Source organism: Zerene cesonia, chromosome 18, assembly GCF_012273895.1.
Source record: "Zerene cesonia ecotype Mississippi chromosome 18, Zerene_cesonia_1.1, whole genome shotgun sequence".
NCBI classification, from domain to species: domain Eukaryota; kingdom Metazoa; phylum Arthropoda; class Insecta; order Lepidoptera; family Pieridae; genus Zerene; species Zerene cesonia.
The window spans coordinates 8,063,115-8,083,921 of record NC_052119.1 but is presented as its reverse complement, the minus strand read 5'-3'; the positions used below and the strand labels follow the sequence as shown (position 1 = coordinate 8,083,921).

Genomic DNA, 20,807 nt, shown 5'->3' with positions numbered 1-20,807 from the left:
TTTCAATTCTTGCCCAAGTGTGCTCGACTTCCACATTAAAGTGAAAAAATTACCCCCTTGAGATACGTATAATTATGAAAAGCTTTGTTTACATTTTAAATTAGGAATTACTGCAAACGCTACTTAGAAGCTAATTTTGTTTGTTTCTACTCGGATAAATTTAGGAATAAAAATTTATCCCATACATGCTTTTCAATTTAATCTTATTCATGTATCTAAACCTATGTTATTATCTATAAGTATAGCATGATACATAGAATGCTATTATAAAATCTATAATTGATGGAGGTAAATAGCATTATCGAGTTAGATCGTCGGAACGTTTTACTCAAAACACATAATTACCGGAGCTATACGTCTTAAGATCGAACAGGAAAACAATAAACAATCGTTTATCATCATAAGCGGATAATTTTTTTGTTACACGTACTCTAGCGAAGTTTTATTCTATATCTAATAGCTACTGGCAATTCGCCCGCGTAGTAAAGGAAAAGTTAGTCTTGGGGATTTCCACACCTAGTTCCAAACTAATTAGTTACTAGCTGTTGCCCGCAGCTTCGACTACATCTCGCCTCAATCACATTTTCAATGGTACAAACTTCATCAAGGGGCAGAATTCATCAAAATCCTTTCTTAGCAGATGCATAATAGTGGCTCATGCGGCGTTCAGACAGTCTGACTTAAAGATTCAGATTACACAATAATTAACAATTTTGGATAATATTGAATTGTTATCATTAAAACCACATCTACTACACAAATGTCCATAAAAGTAAAACACAATATAAGATTCAAAATATTTATTGTCCATCTATTGCTTGTGCAATCTTCGCTTCTTTCCTTGCTTTCTTTCTTTTCAACAGCATTTCTTTCTTTTCTTCCGCACTCTTTTTCAAACCCTTCATCTTTCTTGTCTGTAACCTCTGAATGTCTTGCTTACCCATATGAACACGACCAAGTTTTGTGCCAAACGCATCTTTGGAAATATTCTTCTTGGTGAGAGGCTTCACCTCTCTTGGTACTCGGCAAGCTTCCTTGAATAAGTCTTCTGACGCTAATTTAGTCCTTCTCAGCTTAAAGTCGATAGATGGACCTGTATGAGAAAATTTAAATGAATATGAATGAGTTTATATCCTGATTAAAGTTATGGCTCCCTATGAATTTCCAAAGCACTTTTATTTAAAAAATTCAGGTTAAATAAAATAAATAAAATGATTATTATTGTTTCAATGACTTGTTTCAAAGTTTTTACTCAACAAATGGTTTTAGTGAGTAAAAAGTTTCAAGTGTCTAGTTCTACATGTTTTGGTAGGTTGTATGTAGCAATACCTAGTTAGTGCAATATTCAAATAATTACATGACTCACTTTGGAATCATCGAGTTTGCTTTGCTTGATACGAAGGACGAGATATAGCATGTGGTAGTCGAGCACGCTTCAGCATGAATTGGGCCAGATCGCACTGGGAAGTACCACACTCCCACAGAAGACCGGCGTGAAATAGCATACTGCTGTGTTTCATTCGTTGAGCGGGGGAGCTGGAGGACCATATCCTTTTCTTTACTCTTCCCAGGCCTTTCCTATATTCCTCTTGTCAATCCTTTTCCAATTTGAAGTCGAAAATCAACCTCACACCTCTCCGAATGTTCATGGGCGGTGGTAGCGCTTACCATCAGACAACCCACCAGCTCCAATTCCGACGATGACATAAAAAAAGGGATTCACTTGTTTACCTATCTCTTCAAGTTCTACTCTTGGTGTGCGTTGTCCACTCTTCTTAAGCAGTATTCTGTAGGACCTTACATATATATTGCCATCATCTGTTGCAGTGAAGCTAAGTGCATGTTCTAATCCTTGCAGTCTTATTGTTTCAACCTGATAAAGAAGTGATTGAATTTGAATCAAAAAGTAGTCTTTGTAATCTAAACACTTGATTTAGATTCCTATGTCCCCTAGCTGGGGCAAAGGGCATCCACAGCGCTCCGCCAGCTACTCCTATCATGAGAGTGATCTAAATAGGTAACCATTTAGAAGAACTAATAATGTAATAGTATGATTTCATCTGAGAGTTCACCTTAATCATAGTTGTAACTTTTTTTAAGCTTTTTAAAAAAATGTACATTTCATTCAAATATTTGATGTGTGAACAGAAAAAGATACAGATGATTGTCAATGAATATTATATCATTGAAACAGAAAAAAGGCATAGTTAAACATACTATTATTGAATTATTGAGTATTTTATAAGTCCACAAAAAATAATTAAATCACTTATGCCAGCTCATCAGAAACATACTCATATGAAATAGATTACTGAAATTATTACCTTTTCCCTGTGAAAAAAATCTGTGAAGAGCGATTTCAATCTCTTCAGATCTTGATTTAAATCCCAGGCTGGGCCATTAAACAGTAAGCAGGGCTTGATGCCAGCTAAAACTTTCATATTGTGAAACTCCGACATTGCCTTAAAGTTATCGGCACCAAGTTCAATCATGTCCAAAACCCCATAGTTGAATGTTCTTCCCAATATTATGTTGTGGGGCCTCTTTTTTGAATGTGAACTAACTCCAAAAAGAGCTGCCTCTTTTTTGTAGCAGAGCCTGAATAAGTCAATTTAAATCAATCATTAGTTATTGGTACTATCTAAATAAGACATGAAAAAACCATACTTATAAAATAAATTCATTTTATGTTCTACAAAACAAAATACTTTTATCAAATATGTCAATACATTATATTATAACAGACATTCCAGTCAAACATACTAGGAATAGTAACTAGAAATCATGACATGCTTTCTTGGTATGTCATCACAAACATGAGATTGTGATGACATACTGAATAGTTTGATGAATTTTTCCAAGATTGGTAGATTGAAATAAAGTAACTTATCTGTAATAAATTTAAATTCACAGACTTGAAATCAGTTACAAAATAATATGAAAAACAAACTTACTTTTCAATGAGTGTGGCATCTTCGAAAGGTACGAAGTCATTTTTCCGGCTTAAAAACGCCGCGTCTGGTTTTTTCAAATCATATAAATCCTTCAGCACTTTTCTAGCCCTCTCCGATGGATTCCTGCCTTGTAAAAATATACACTGTTTTGGACCCTCTATCGCCTTTGGTTCCTTTGAAAGTAGCACCTTTTTACCTTTACGAGTTGTAGGTTTCCTGCAATAATATAGTTATGTTTTTATATAATCTTCAAATTGAAAAGGCTAAGTTACTGTCAATATATACCAAATAAATCTTATTACTTTATTCTTTGTATTACACCCATTTTATTTAATATTACTATCCTCAGCACGTGGTAATGTGGTTATTTAGATTTTTGAGAGTTGAGACATTTATATTGTCAAATGTCAGATAAGTCATTATGACAGATTGGCAGTCGGTACAAGTTGCCATAATATTGGCCATAAACTACAATATTGAATGAAAGTGTACGTATTGTAGCCACATTATAACTAACTAACTAAACAAACTAACTTTCACAATTTTAATATTTTTGCGATAATAAATAAGAAATAGTATTAATAATTGATAATTAGCGTGGTGTTAACTGTTAGCTTATTATGATAAGCTGACAGTTAACACCATGAACGAATGAATGATCACATGTTCAAATCACTGCAAATTTCATACATACCTTTGAAAACATCAGTAATCACAGAATAATTACGTCAGCATTTTTATTATGTTATTATGACGTAATAAAAACGGGCATATACTAGCAGTCACTGTGCAGTGATGAATGGTAATATTAGTTTTAATTCTTCTCTATGATTTCCTTGCGTAAAATATTTGTAAAACCTTTGTACCTTTCGCCCTATCCTTAGGGTTTGCGTGTTCGTGCAAATATGCTTTAAATGGTATGCGCGATGTTATGTACATAGTATTACAACTAAGATACAAAAAAAAAGTATAATAAGTAGTATATTATTTATGGTTGATGACGCGAAGAACTTTACAGTTTACGTATCGCATGGCGGGAATAACTATTAATATACTATTGTGTACATTTTGAATTTATTTTGATTTTGATTTTATTGTATTTTTTTACGTTAATAAGTACTTGCATAGTTTCATGTGAAAAGACTTTGGAAAACCTATATGATTTTTTTTCAACCAACTTCACTTTTTATTTTGTGTTTATGATTTATATATCTACCTTTTATCACATATTTATACCTATAAATACGGTTAAAAACCTAAAATTGGGACACCTCAAATATTGCAATAAGTACCTATGTAGTGAAGGCATATCATGCGGTAAACTTAACCGGTCCAGTCACTTAAAGCCAGAGGGAAAACTTAAGGAAAATGTTCACAGATATTATGAAATATAAAATCAACACTATCTAATGCATTTATATAATATGATAAAACATTTTTTAAGCAATTAATTTATAAAAAAACTCTCGTTTCAAAAATAATAATAACCGCGCATACTACGATTTACTATTTAAATTATTACAATCATAGATAATGTACTAAATCGTGAAAATTAAGAAATATCGGATAATACAGGTTTTTAAAAATCAAGCCCGTTTTTAATCCGTCACGTTTCTAGTTTAAATAAATAATAAGTTTTAAAAGATAATCAGAAAAGCGTTAAAATTAAAATATTGTGAGTAGGTTTTTATGAATGATCTGATTCTGAAATCCGGTAACATAGTATAATTGAATAAAAAATTAATTATGGCAATAATTCCCACCAAACATTTTTTTTTTCTAGTGAGCCTCTCTATGTTGGATTCGTATGCGTAAGCCATCCAAAAAATCTGATATCCTCCTTCTGGTGGTATTCGAGTAATATGGATGTGAAAAACATAATAATATCATACAAAAATACATACGCGTATCAGAAGGAGAAACCCTAGTCCAGACAAGGGTTTCTCCTTCTGATACGCGTATTATACTTAAAATACCAGTATTTTAAGGAAAAAAAACTCGAACATCTGTATACTATTATTCAAATTGTACATCGTGACGCAATGACTAAAAAACAAAAAAAAAACGTAATAGTCGTTTACAATATAATGAAGATACACGACGATACTTGATGAATAATATATTTACCGTGTTCTTGTGTTACCAAACATCGACGCAGTTATAGATCACACTAGCGGTCCGCCCTGGCTTCGCCCGTCGTACATATATAGCCTTCCTCAATATATGGGCTATCTAACGCTGAAATACTTTTTCAAAGGGGAGCAGCAGCAACATCAATTCTTGAGATTAGCGCGTTCAAATAACAAACAGACAAACTCTTCAGCTTTATAATATTAGTATAGATTTATTGTTTTATATAGTCTTAAAAAGTAAAAGCTTTTATTATATTGGAATTAATTTTATTATTACCTAAATTATTGCAGGTACATGTAAAGTAAAGATCGTCTCATATAAGTATAACTTGAAAAATTAAAAATAAACATATGTGGTATCTATATCAATTATCAATGCGTTTTTATATAAGTAAAAAAAAGTAATTAGATTTTAATTGATTCATGTCACGGCGCCTACACAAAGAACACGTGAGAGTTACAGAGAGGAAAAACATTTTACACACGCTGGACTTGGTAAAAAATAACCAGGCGAGGTAAAATTTGCAACTAGACGGGTTCCAGAGAATCGCGAAAAATCTCGTTTCTTATCTGAGAAGATCTGTTGATTTTAAATTATTGTATGTAACCGTTGTTACCTGTACCTACTGTAGAAATTTCACGTGTCTACCTATTATTGTTCGAAACGTAAAACATTGTGATTAGTCATTACTTGACTGTACTGTTGGAAACTCACCAATAGCTATACCGAAAATTGTCTTGGTAAATAGCAATTTGATATACCTAATAGAAACTCAATCGTAAAACTGAGGTAATAAAATAGCCAACATTCACGCGCAATTTGTAGGTATGGAACTCTAAAGAGGCTTTAGTCTCGAGCTTTAGGTTTTCCTCGAAGTTATTATGTCGACACGTTTGTTTATATATTATCAGTAATCAACGGCGGCGGGCGTCACTATGTTTTTGACCGCCGCCTCTGTCGCCGGTTAGTTCTCGCCGTTTTGTGTGATCTGGGATTGAAACACGCAAAAGTAAGTACTTTTTCAATTTAATTATGTTTTTAAGGTGAATTTCACAAAAAACTTAAGAACGTTCCGTGTTTGAAAAAATAACATACCTACGGTATACTTAATTAATTAACTTTTAAATTTCGAATAGTTCATTTAAATATTTTTAAATATTATAACCTTGCAAGACATTAATTATAGAACAATGCTTCGCAAAATCGTGTTTTACGTGCCTTTTCGGTTTACAAATTATTCATTAAATTGAATTTTGATAATAATGTTACATTTTTACTGTAGGTGAAATATAACGTACATTTGTCTCATTATAAGCATTGGTAATAGATAGCTATTTATGTTTTACCATTTATTTCATTTTATAAGATTAAATGCGAATCTTGATTATGTATAACAGTATTTGAAATACGTTTTAACAAAACAGTTCATTTATAATAGGGTGTGGTAGGGTATATATATAGGGTGTGTTAAATTTTAATTAACTTCATTAAGAAACAATTGATGGCGCCAAAACTTTCTATTGATTTCTAAAATTCAAAATATTAAAAAAAATAATGTAAGACAAGGCTGATGAGGTATGTTTTGATTCAATTTTATAGCTTACAATATCTACTCATCCAATGTTGTAAGATACATTTAACTTATCATCATCATAAATGTAATTTTATTGCTTGATATTTTTAAAAACATGTAACTTTATTGTATTATTTCGCAGTAAGAGGCCACAGCGTATATGGACAAGGCTATGCCCATAAAATATTTGAAATCGGTAAAGTCCAGGGCTGAAGTTTAATCATATACATATTATTATATCGATATCTATCAAGACTAGAAAACACTAAGCACAGCTTAAAAGACTGAAATTGTCACTGAAATAGTAAGATTATGATGCGATTAAAATGTTTATTATCATGAAAAATGATTCTTACCTAGTAGATGACCCATGCCAATACGTCTGATCTCAAAAATAGAATTTTGTTCCATTTTTCAATATTTTTCATTGCCTTTTCGTTCCTATATTGGTAGTTATATAAATAGGTTATGCTATGTATACCTAGATAATGGATATTGGACCAAAATAATATTTTTTAATTACAACGAAGAGTCCACAGTGATTCCTGGGTGAGAACAATAAATCAAACAAACAATTTATACTCTAAAGAAATAAATACTAACTCTGCAGAAACTGAAAAAAAAGTATTTTGCAGACGTAGCAAAAGTTCTTCGATTTATAATTTTTTACATCACGACTTTAATTGTGTTGTTGTCTGCAGGATGTCTGGTAATTTATCGTTTTGCATGTCATCCTCAGTTTTTCGATAGCATATTCGTTATTTGCAAAAGAAACCGAGGCGCGGCAAGAAGCACCTCGTTTCAGTAATGCTTTTATAATTATGCCTGTATATATGTTACATATATTGTTATTGTCATTGAGAAAATGTGTTATTGTTGTAGTGTTATAGTAATTAAAATTGTTTGTTTTTCGAATATTGAACTAGCAAGTTTAAGAACGATATAAAATACGACTGCATATCCATAAACATATATACTATGTATGTACTTGATTTAAAGAGTATAATAAAAAATGTATATCTGATCATCATAAAATGATCTCCTCGATATGGTAGTAAGTGCGAAGTAATAAATTATTGTTGTTATGATAAATGAGTATTATTTACGACTTATTAAATATTGCAGCTAAGTAATTATAATATTATTATGATGTTATAGTGAGTTACCTTGTTAATATATTACGTATCCAAAAACACCTAGAGAATTGGGTCAATGGTATTTCAGTTGGTACGTAGGCAAGAGGTTATCACACGAACAATTATAATGCTAAACATTTACAATCATACCTCAAAATTGCGATAGCTACGTGCTTCACAAGCACAGGTATTTATTTTAATATTATTGTTTTTTAGTCTTGCGTTTCAATTGCCACGCTATTGTCTCCAGTCAAAATGCTGATGTTTTCTTTGTTTAAAAAATCATTTATTAATTATATACCACGTGTTCATATTAACAAATCAACATAAAAACTGGACAACGGAACGGATCTCAGGAAGTATTTTAATTCGAGGCAATTTCCGCTTGACCGTTAATGTAGCCCACGCTGAATGTCACCTTCTTTCATTTTTTCTATGAATCCGTATATATTTTATACTAGCTTTTCGACCGGGGTTTTATCCGTGTAGAATATGACAATATAGACAATCTCTCGGGTTCTCCACACGCATTTCCCGTTCCCACAGGATTTACGGAAAAGCAGCTTTCGTATATCATTTCTCGGGTCTAAGACTATCTGGAACAAATTTCATCCAAATCGAATCAATGGTTTAGGTGAGCAAAAGAGATTGACAGACAGAGTTATATTCGCATTTATATTTGTAGTGATTGTTACGTTTAAAAATTTGATTGTTCTAGTATAATCTGTGGTGTTTATAAGAATATTTTACCACATAATTCCTCTACTGTCATTTAGTTCTTATCGCATAGTAATTCCACGAGAACACTTTAATTCTAGGCACCTATTATTTATTATTACTAGTAGAATTATGCGATGCACAATAAAGCCTAATAAATGTTATTGATATAGCTCGGTAATTACCATAGGAGTTAAATAAATTTATATGCAATTTATCATACACACAATATCTTTTTTTATTTATACTAAAACGTTTCATTTCTCACGATGTGCAAATATTCCTAATTTGATAACGACGTCTCACGCAAGACAGTGAAGTTATTTCGTAATTAATGCGTCTGTACGAGTTATTATTATAAATAATAGCTCTATTTAATACGTTAAATAGTTAATTATATTATTGTTTTATTGTTTGACACGATGCTATTAAATTTCCCCAACTAGGGCTGCGTTTTTCTAAGAAATATTTATAACTTTCTACTTATATTCAATGACTTTGGCTTCTAAAATTGATTAGTTTCAAACTCGGATTGTGACAGAAAAAACAGAGATGTTATATATCTAAGGAAAAATTGCGATTTATTATATTAGGACTACCTTTTATTGGTTTGAAATTAAGTCAATTGCGAGTATAGTGTTTCGCCAAAATAAATGACAGTATAAAGTATAATAATTAAATAAAAAAAAAGTACGGTACGAATAAATAATCTTCCGACGTTTAAAACGGAACGTCTATTAAAAGACGTGTTTTCAATTGCATTAATTATTCAAAACTTTAACTTTTGTTGTAAAATTATAATACCAAAACGATGTTTTTAATAACACGTAAAAATAAATGCACGAATAATCAAATAATAAAGATGAAAGTAAGACGCCCCTTGCGCTATACCGATTGATAGCTTTTAACTCGATAAAAAACCAATTAAAACGATATTTTCAATCACAGTTCAATGTTCACAGTAAGTCTTCACACCACGAAACTATTACTTTGTAACTTTCCTCATGCGTGTTTATTTAGTGTGTTCTATATCTTGATAAGTGACATTCTTATTATGATTAATTTATGTTTTCAAAAACGACCTATAGTAACCTATTTCATCAGATTTAATTTTCTCTGTATATGTCGTTATTATGACATATACGTTTTAACATACACGAATTATTAGAAATAAACATATTTAGAAACTAAAAAATAAGCAATGTAATAACCCATACCATATCTGTCTGTTCGTTAGAAAGTCCATAATAAAATTTGAACTTAAATGATAAATCATCGAAAATCACGCATTGTTTAATTATTAAAACACATGTAAAATACATAAAATATATCAATTCATGTCTATCAAAAGTTAATTTTTATGACCTCATAACTTATATCGTCTGGGGTCAAGACACATGGTCATAATCGCCAGACAGCATTATGTTTTGCAACGCTTATAATCATCGATTATAAACCCTTAATTAGCTTATAGTCAATAGTATTTGGAACTTCGATACATTACATTGATGAGGTACAATATTTTTATGTCATTAATCAAATACAGAATATTTAAAATGAACTTAAGAGAGCTTGAGGACTAGAGGATGACAGGATAAAGGACCCAGACTTCAACATCGCATTATGCTATAGTTGATTAAGTTTCTGATACATAAAAGAAACACTATATCAATTCAATATACCGTTTCCAGCACCATTATTAGAAATGTTAAAATAAGCAGTTTTCACTGGTTTTTGCATGTTTCTTGGAAAACTATGAGTTATGGCACACGATCACGTATGTTACATTATCTGTGGCACGGGGCTCGCCTCCGATAACAAAGGTCAACCATCAAACCGTTAATATTTATCATCAAATTAAAAGGCGTAGCGCAAAGGGCGTATTATTTCCTTGTGTACTGTTATTTTACTACATGTTTACGTTAATTTAATACAAATACGCAAAAAATAATTACGTATCTATTTTTCATTATTAACCAAACAGTTTTTCTATGAATATCTGTAGTATCTCAGAATAAGCTCCATTAGATCGTACCCAACAAAAAAGTCAATATTGTAGATCATTTTATCATATTAGCCTACTATTAATGTCAACTATTACAAGCAGGTAAAATATTTCCATGTATGAATGAACAAGCACAATATGAATGGGTTTTCATTGAACGTACTCAGTACATAACAATACATATATTATTGTAGCATAGTAGCCAATGGCAGCTCATACACATACTATTATTATTATTTACAAGTGAATGGAATGTTGGGACAAATTTTATATAGTTACTGTTAATAGGAGATACAAAAATTCAGTATCATAGAAATAAAAATAAGGATAGGAAGAAATATGCCACATTTATACAAATGGTTACATATATTTTATTTTTAAATTAAATTCTATCTCAATGAAGAGCACATTTCATCTCTATAACTGATATTCAAACGCCAACAAAATCTATTTATTATAAAAGCAATTCTAAACTTTCACCACAATTATATACCTATCTATTTATCACCTATTTAACTATAAAAGATGAATAAGAACAAATAAAAATAAAAAATCCTGGTTAATCTACTCACTCGCTTATGCCATCATGCAGCCAGACTTTCATAACACGATAGTCGATATCCCAAGCTTATTTCATTGAGACCTTTCGTCAGTCGGCATATTATTCAATTATTTTATTTAGACGGAGGAAACCGTAGTTCTAACGCAATCATGCAAGAGAGCGCGTGCTTTTTGAAACATTTTTAGATACCTCGATACCCGCGGACGGTGCGGTGCACTCGCTATTTTATTATTAGATTTTTTTATGAACAGAATTATAAAATGATTGTGGAAACTGAAACGGAAATTAAAAATAAAACTGGTGAGTGTTTTACATTAAAAATAAAAAATAAAATAGAAATGTAGAGTTTTGTTGTGCGTTAAATGTAACTGAGCTGTACGCGAACAATTTCTGTATTTAGTAATTTCTATGTAAATCGTCAGAAATTGGTTTATCTAAAAGGCAACAAGTCAATTAATTGATTGTATAAAAATACAGTAATATTTTTATTGCTATTTTTATAGGCAATTTTTATTAAATGACAGTGAACCGAACACAAAGTTGTATGGAAATATATTATGTATGTTAATGTATTCATAAATATTATCCGTTGTCACTGGCCCTGGCAGGAGAAATGATCAGCCGAATATGTAGCTAGGAGCGAGTTATTTTATAATAACTAGACAAACTAGATCTTGTTTAATTTATGAGGCAACAAGAGAAATTATTGTATGTATATTAATAATTAATTAGATCCCGTGGATTTTTTTATTTATATTATATTTTTGTACTTCTATCAATGCTATTGTTTACAATTTTACTGATAGTCACTAAAATGTTTATTTCTAGTGTAGTCAATTCATATCGAATAGATTTTCAAATTCCATACCTAGATAATAATAATGAAAAAAAACTAATTATATCTTTCACGTGGTTGAAATGTTGCACACAAGACTCCATTGAGATTACCATTTTAACACCTCAAATTAACCCTTTGTATTTCTACTGATTTCAGTGTTGGAGAACGAAACAAGGGACGCAGAGAATCAAAATTCCGCAGAAGATCCTATAACAAGGGCTATAGGAGCCATCGGCAAATGGCAGATATGGATCTGTTTTATAGTATTCCTCGTAAAGTTTCCCGTAGCCTGGCATCAAATGAGCATAATATTCCTGGCTCCGCCGATGAACTACACGTGTTCAACAAATGACGAATATGACAATCATTGTTCAGCAAACTGTACCGAGTACAAGTTCGACCACTCTGTATTCGGAGACACAATCGTGTCCCAGTGGAGCCTTGTGTGCAGCAAAGAGTGGCTGAAAAACGCAACACAAACTATTTTCATGCTTGGTATCCTCGTTGGGAATATGGTGTTTGGTCACTTGTCGGACAGGTTCGTATATCGATATAAGTATCGTATATATAGTATCACCGCCCCTCGCTAAATTACTACATCCTGGAGAGCTGAGACGACTTTCCGGATAAGATTACTTAAGCAAATATAGCTCAATCGGACATTGTCCTACTTTCGATAAGTGTTATGCCCAATTTTTTCATATACAAATAGTTTAGAGTTGACCATCTTTATGCAAATTTATTATTTACGGTTACATTACGTCATATGTATCGTAATAAAAATTGCGATGACGCAAATTTAATATGGTCAATATTAGCTCATTCTCAGTAACTAACAACAATCTCCGTTAGTGAGTATACAGTATTATAAAAAAAATAACAATTAAAAGACATCATCAATCATCAACCATATTAGATATTTTTTACGAATAATTATTTATATTGGACATTTATAATTAAATATATTAGCTATTTGTTACGAATATGGTGTAATTCTCGTATCACAATGTTCGTTCTTATACTTCTCCGTAACATCTGGACCAGTTCTCATGAAATTTTGTGTATATCGGATAGGGCTGAGAATCGGTTATCTATTTTTCATAACCCTAGGAGATAAGAGAAAGACTTTACTTATTTATAAACTAAAACCTGGCACTTTCACAGTATGGCTTAAATCAATTCCAGGTTTGGGAGGCGCTTACCGTTCTTGGCGGCAGTATTCCTCCAACTAATATCGGGAGTAACAACTGCATATTCAGTCAACTGGCACATGTTCACAAGTCTTCGATTCTTTCTAGCTGTGGCCACTGGAGGCACTATGGTCACTAGCTTCGTCCTCACCATGGAACTTATTGGCACTAAATACAGGGACGCCGTTGGCATCCTATATCAAATCCCATTCAACCTCGGCCATTTGTCTTTACCACTGTTTGGTTACTTCCTGCGGGATTGGAACCACTTCCAACTTGCTATTTCTTTGCCATCAGTATTATTCCTGAGCTATTATTATCTACTCCCGGAATCGCCAAGATGGTTGCTAACTGCTGGACGGGACGAAGAAGCTCTGAAGATTCTGGAAACTGCAGCAAAAAGGTAACAATAATAACACACACTTTTTCTGTAGCGTTTATTGTAACAAAAAAATCTAATTGCAAAATAAAAATAATGTTATATGATAAAAATTATTATGTTATAACTATCGTAATATCTATAGTATTATGTTATCTGTGGTTATATCTTACGCTATTAGCTAACGCCTTGTGAATTAAACATTGCAAAATGTTTCCAGGCGTAACTGTGGTTAATACCTAACTTGGTGGTATTAAAATTAATAGTTGTTATTAACATGCAACACAATATTTGCGAAATAGTATAATCCTAATCGAATTTACAAAATAGTATAATCCTATATTTTCATTTATTTGAGATGAGTTGAGTTGGGTCTATGCAAGCATATTATACATAGTATTTTCTTGTGTTTGGTTAGGTTAGGTTAGGTATATTATACATGTTGATGTTTTCAACTGTCCGTAGCAGGCGAATCCGACAAATATCAAAATACGCTGAAAGGAGTCACGCCCAATTTTGATCAAAGATAAATCTACATCATCAGGAATCGAACCCGGGCAAAAGAAATACACCCAAATTTATAACAACGATTGGTAGTTCTAAGTTTGGAACACATTTTGGAATGTAATATACGACAAACTAAAAGAAACAAGATTTTAACAGATATATCTTATTGCATGAGTAACCTAACAAGTTTTAACTTCAATTAATCAACTGTTCTAAATGATGGCCATTATCTGCAATACATAGCTGGATAAGGCGTTTAAAGTGTTGTCTACACTAATATTATAAAGAGGAAAACTTTGTTTGTTTGTTTGTTTGGTTGTAATGAATAGGCTCAAAAACTACTGAACCGATATTAAAAATTCTTTCACCATTCGAAAGCTACATTATCCACGAGTAACATAGACTATATTTTATTTTGGAAAAAAATAGGGTTCCGTAACATATCTTTATTGAAACATCCAAACCAGTATACCTATAAAGCTGAAGGGTTAGTTAGTTCGTTTGACACTATTTAAACTCAAATAATCGCAATAATTCAGATATTCAACTGGACAGCTATATATTTTAAAGCTGAAGAGTTTGTTCGTTTATTTGTTTAAACATGCTAATCTCAGGAACTACTGGTCTGTTTTGAATTCTTCAGTTTTAGATGCCCTACAATAAAAATATTGAGGAGATATTAGGCTTTATATGTACCACGGGCGAAGCCGGGGCGGACAGCTAGTATAATATACAAGCAAAAAGCATTCTTCGAGATATTATATTTTTATCTGCTCTTTTTCAAAACCCTCAGAAAATTATAGGGTTGAATTTAAATATACAATTTTCCTTTTACTTAAACATTGCATAGAAAATATTTAAATTTTCTCTTAGTCAAACTCGGTTTCTCTGAAATCAGCTTGAAAATGATTAAATCACCTTAGGTCTCTGTTAACGCAGTATGGCAAACAAGACAGTTTCCTTCTGAAACGTTGAGACAAGTAGAAATCCAAGAAATTAATAGACAGTTAACGTTTTTTCTTTTTTAATCTGTTTGTTCCGATAAATAACATAAGAGAAAACTTTTCTTACTTTCAGGAACGGACGCCCAACAGAAGGAATATCGTCATATACCCAGAAGATGGCCGTGGAAGTAAAAAGCAATCCAAATAAAGAGCGTGCATCTTTTATAGCACTATTCCGTACTCCAAAGCTTCGCGCTAGAACATTAGCCATTTGTTTCAATTGGTTTGTGTGTGGATTCTGCTTCTTTGGAGTATCGCAGTATATTGGACACGTTTCTGGAAATATATTCAGTAATGTCGCCATTTCTGCAGCAATATTGGTAAGTCTATACCACTTAAATAATAGAACTCACAAAAAACCAGATGAATGATAATATAAAGAGTATAATATCTCTAAGTCGTAATAGATTAATTCGATGTGGATGAATTATCTAATTAATAAACTAACGCTCTAAGAATGCCCTGTCATTGTACGAAAAATGTGTGAAAGTCTAATTATTTACAGACTTATTTATTTATAAGAAATTTAATGTTTGTATTTTAAAATTTTTTGTTTTTTTTTTTTACAAATTTGAATGTAATTTTGTAACATTGCTATCTGAATTTAAGCCTCAGAAAGAAGCAACTGCTATACTATAACATCGTTTGTTAATAATTATATTATTTTGTTCTTTCAGGTACCCGGAACCCTCATATCCATCTACGCCAACAAAATCCTCGGCCGCAAGATCACTCTCATAAGCTCCAATTGTGTGACTGGTCTCAGTTGCTTGCTCATTACAGTTGTCCCTCAATCAGAGGCCAGTTATCTCATTCTGGGTTGTGCTGGTCTTTGGGGTATGAGTATATCCTTTGCCACAGTATATTTATATGCTGGAGAGTTATTCCCCACAGTTGTTAGGAACTCTGGTGTCGGTTTGTCCTCTACTGTTGCTAGAATAGGGTCTATGGTCGCCCCCTTCGTAGCTACTTTGGGGCACCGTAGCTCATGGTTGCCGCCTATATTGTTCGGTATCACGCCACTAGTGGGCGCTTGTCTTTGCTTAATTCTACCTGATACGAGAGGAAAGAAACTTCCGGACACATTGGAAGAAGGGGAAGAGTAAAGATCTCATAACTGCCTCAAGATTATTTTATTTATATATAGTATTCCCAGCACTCTGGATTGTTTAATTGTAGAAATATTTTGTAATGTTTAGTCTTTAATTGATAAGTGTAATTGTTGGAATTGTGTTAATGAATCGTTTGTGTAGGCTGTGATTATGAATCTTTATACTATAATTTTACTATTAAATATGAGTATGAATATGATGTTTTGTTTATTTTCTAAATGAAACAAAATTGTTATGGCTAAAACTTAATTGCTGTTTCAAACTTTTGATAACGTAGCATACTACCATTGAAATCATATAAGATAAAAATGATTACATTTTGCCTTTATTATTTAATATAAGTAAATTAGTGATGTGTGAAAAATTACTACAGCAAAAGCAAATTCCAACTAAAACGTATTAGCAAATATTCCCTAACAATAGTTTCACCTAACATTCACGTAGGATTGGCACTTTCAAGATAATTTAGTCGCATATTCTATTAAGTCTTTTTTAATGTTGTTCGATATTGACAGTCTACACAGAAAATATATTTATTATTAACAATAAAATTAACTTAAAAAAATGAGTGAGACACATATATTCTATATAATACTACCCCAACAACGTTCATTTTGGGCATTACCTAAAAGATTTTCAAAAATAAATGTCTGGTTGTTGATTTTACAATGATTCAAAGTCCAAATCTTGACCAATTATTACACACTACACCTCTGTCCTGAGCTAAGGAACTGTAGCGATGCCTAACAAAATATGCTTAAAAAATATTATAAAACAATTTCCAATTCAAACGGTGAACATTACGATTATAATTTTTATCAAAACTCAGTTATAAAACTGATAAAAATGTGGTAGGTATATTTTACCCGCGTTCCATAGGTGTCTATTTAAACGTGCGTTACACAAATTATGTACACGTTACACTCGTTATAACATTGAATATCATTTGAAATAACACAATGATATTTAAAACATAATAAGTGGGAAACGAATTCATTAATTTAGTACTAAATGACTTGTGCCATTCCCTTCCGTAAAATGTTTAATTGTGCTTGAAAAATAAGACAGTGATGTGTTATTTCTAGTTACGTTAGCATCAGTGTAAGCACGTATTCTAACTACATAAAATGGAGGTTGAAGATGTAATAGAAACAACCATAGGACGATCCGGCAGATATCAGCTGTGGATATTTTTTCTTATATCTATAGGTCGGTTTCCTACTGAATATCAATTGACAAACGTTGTGTTTATTTTGCCAAACCCTGAATATGTGTGTAAGGATGAGGGAGCTAATAATGCATCAAATTTTTGTCCTTGCAACAACCCGGAGTATGATACAAGCAACGTTATGAATTCGGTATCAAGTGAGTGGGATTTAATTTGTGATAAACGTCATTTAGCCAGCTTAGGCCAGTCTATGCTGCAAATTGGTATATTAGCTGGAAGCATATTTTATGGACACATTTCAGACAGGTAAGTGTTTCTTATCCGGTCTGGAAATACATGCTATCCTCGTCAGATGAAAATTATATTCCCTTTTTAATATAATATTGAAAACAAATAAGGATCATCCTTTTCGACCTTGAAGAATCAAATGTAGTTAAAACACGTGTGTTTGACTACGTATATATTTAATCAGCTATTGTTTTATAATACTTGCACGGCAATCATCCCAAAAATAACTAAACTCTTTAAAAATAATGTGTGTAACTAACTAACTAACCTACCTATATACATAAATTATATTGAGTTTATAATTACTAATGTCATCGGCTCTTTTAGTCGTGTAATTTTATTTTATTTCCAAATATACATTTGATAGTACGGTAGCTATTACATTTAAATATGTATTTTTCTTTTAGATACGGACGCAAGATTGCTTGTTTGCTTGCATTGACAGCAGAAGTGTTCTTTGTGGCAATTTCTGCCGCAGTGACGGAATTTTGGATGTTTGCGGTCTGCCGCTTCTTCATAGGAGTGGCAGTGGGCGGCACTATGCTCTGTTGTTATATTATTGTGATCGAGCTCTTCGGAAAATCATTTAGACCTTACTTGCCAGGTCTCATAGAAATGTCATATATAATCAGCTATTTGTCACTTCCGCTAATCGCTTATTTCTTAAGAGATTGGAAACATTTACAATTGGTGACCTCATTGCCCTGGGTTTTCGTTTTACTTTATTATTATCTGATACCGGAATCACCGAGATGGCTGATTACAATGGGTAGGAAGAAGGAAGCCATCGAACTTTTAACATTTATCGCGAAGAAGTAAGTAATTGTCTTAATAAGGGTATGTTCGCCTCGGCTTCACCCGGGGTCCATATGGCCTATGTCTCTCAGTTAAGTTGCATCTTTCTAATGGTGAAAGAATTTTAAAAATCGGTCCTGTTGTTTTTTTATAAAAACATTAGAAGTATACTTCATATTTTTTCTATAGTCAACTAATTTAACACAAACGGACGCTTGTTTCAGGAATAACATGCCAATCGAAGATATAGAAGCAACTGTTGTGAGAGGATACATGGCTGCGTTACATGAAGAAAGGAAAGAGCACGCTTCCTATTTAGACTTATTTAAGACGCCAAAGATTAGGAGATACACTCTGATTATAGCCTTCATTTGGCTGTGTTGTGCTCATACGTTTTTTGGTATCAATCAATATATAGGTCGATTACAAGGCAATATTTATGTAAACGTCGCTCTGTCAGCGACAAGTCTCATACCTGGTATAGTACTAGTTGTATTAGCTTCACTTTATTTAAAACGAAAAACGAGTGTAATAACTAGCTTTAGTGTAGCAGCTATTTCATTATTATTGTTTATAGTAATTCCGCGATCTTTGGAAACTGTGACAAGAGTGTTGGCTATAATCGGTATGATTGGAGCTTATACATCTTTTGTACAGATATACTTATATTCCTCTGAAATTTTCCCCACTGTTATACGGAATTCGGCGATGGGTTTCGCATCAGTATTTGCTAGATTCGGAGGTTTCATTGCACCGTTCGTCGTCAATATTGGTGTAGAGTGGGTATCAATACTTATATTTAGTGTCTTGGCTATGTGCGCTGCTTCACTTTGCATATTTTTACCAGAAACAAAAGAAACGGTGCTTTTAAATACAATTGAACAAACGGAAAATAAAAATGAGTTGGACCACAGAGAAAACACTGAGAACTCTAAGGCACCAAATACAAATTAATGTAATGTATTTTCAACATTTCGTATTATTATAATGACAATTAGACAGAAGTAGTAAGTATTAGTACATTATTATTTATTTGATAGTTTAGTAGGCTCTGAGTTGGGACATTTTTACATAAATCTATATTTGCCTCACATTAGACGAAGCGTTTGCTTGATGACAATTGATCTAGATGTTATTTTCATGGATTTTATATTTAAAGAATTATAACGGTTATACGGCTGAGTTTCCTCACAAAAATACATAAAGAGGAACATATAACCTCCTGCTTTTCATTTTTGGAAGTCGGTAAAAATTAAGTCCCATACCGCTGTCTGTCCCGATATAAAATTATGTACAGAACTTTAAACCTCCACATCAGATTAAAGTATAGGAGTTAGGATTTAAGAGTTTTGTTTAATTCGAAATAAGTTTTATATTATAAGTTAATGATATTAAGTGTTCATTTATACACCGAAACATATTACTATTACTTACTACTACTATTATTCATTAATATAATACATATTTGTTCATTCATTTATTAAAACTTGGCTATAAGTAGATATAATTGTTCAGAATAGTAGTTATTCAGTGAAGTACATATAAGTATAATTTTAATCTGAAATACGTTAATACAATTATCACATAGGTAAGTTGAAATTAAATAAAGTCTATGCATCAAAACTTATTTATTGATTTTAAGTTAACAATCTACCTATATGATTAGTGATACCAAATATTTTTATATAATAAGTCATATGTGACGCCCTAAGGAGGAAAATTCTTATCTTCTGCAAAAATTTTTAGGCGCTTTTACAACTATGAGAGCCATAATTATAACAATTTATGAAAGTAATCCTTAAATACATTTCGTTATTGCGTAATAGTGTTATTATTTAAAGCTTATGATACCGATAATGTGGCTTTCCATTTGTAAAATACATCTGAAAAACGGTTTAGACGATCCATAGATACAACACAACAAACTCACAAATTCAATACATTTGCCCCTTTATAATATTACTCTATATAATATATAATTTTATGTCGGTTTCCTCAAGATATTCTAATAGATCCTTATCTTTCGCCGTTTCGAGCTATGGTGATGTTTATAAAGAACAGGTAAATTGAAAATACAATATATTTCTTTCACGTTAGCCTGTATCAGACCTTCCCAGTCCTACCAGTACAACTTAACTATAATATATAATTCATCGAAAACTAACCGTAAAACTTTGGGAATTATTTAAAACACAAATACATAAATTAAATCAGGTTATAAAAACCTAAATTTTAAATTTTTATTGAACTATTTGATTTTAATATAATTTTATTTAAATAATGAAACTATTACTATGTATATAAATGACTTCCGAGTTCAAGAGAATTCCATTTCTTGGTTTATAACATAGCGTTATCGCCTCTTCTGTCGTAATCTTTTAATATATTGTCTATTGTCACGTGTAATTAGTTATCTTGATAGGTATAACATGGAATAACATTTGCA

At 31.8% G+C, this 20,807-nt stretch overlaps 3 protein-coding genes across 3 annotated transcripts; 2 read left to right on the top strand and 1 right to left on the bottom strand.

Annotated features, from left to right (window-relative positions):
• Positions 1-785: 785 nt before the first annotated feature.
• Positions 786-3,361, bottom strand: LOC119833991 (ribosome production factor 2 homolog). The gene is made up of 5 exons (XM_038358257.1): positions 3,257-3,361; positions 2,955-3,170; positions 2,325-2,598; positions 1,732-1,873; positions 786-1,093 (listed from the first exon to the last, which is right to left on the bottom strand). Exons 1-5 carry the CDS (start codon positions 3,277-3,279, stop codon positions 801-803), a joined length of 948 nt encoding a protein of 315 aa, XP_038214185.1. The 5' UTR covers positions 3,280-3,361; the 3' UTR covers positions 786-800.
• A 2,623-nt stretch (positions 3,362-5,984) lies between these two features.
• Positions 5,985-16,309, top strand: LOC119833817 (organic cation transporter protein-like). Its single transcript, XM_038358008.1, has 5 exons — positions 5,985-6,096; positions 12,075-12,456; positions 13,104-13,511; positions 15,072-15,318; positions 15,676-16,309. Coding segments are annotated over exons 1-5 (1,467 nt in total). The 5' UTR covers positions 5,985-6,095; the 3' UTR covers positions 16,105-16,309.
• A 927-nt stretch (positions 16,310-17,236) lies between these two features.
• LOC119833819 (organic cation transporter protein-like) lies at positions 17,237-19,506 on the top strand. Its single transcript, XM_038358010.1, has 3 exons — positions 17,237-17,584; positions 17,974-18,381; positions 18,586-19,506. The coding sequence occupies exons 1-3, from the start codon at positions 17,238-17,240 to the stop codon at positions 19,313-19,315; spliced, it is 1,485 nt and encodes a 494-aa protein (XP_038213938.1). The 5' UTR covers position 17,237; the 3' UTR covers positions 19,316-19,506.
• The last annotated feature ends 1,301 nt before the right edge of the window (positions 19,507-20,807 follow it).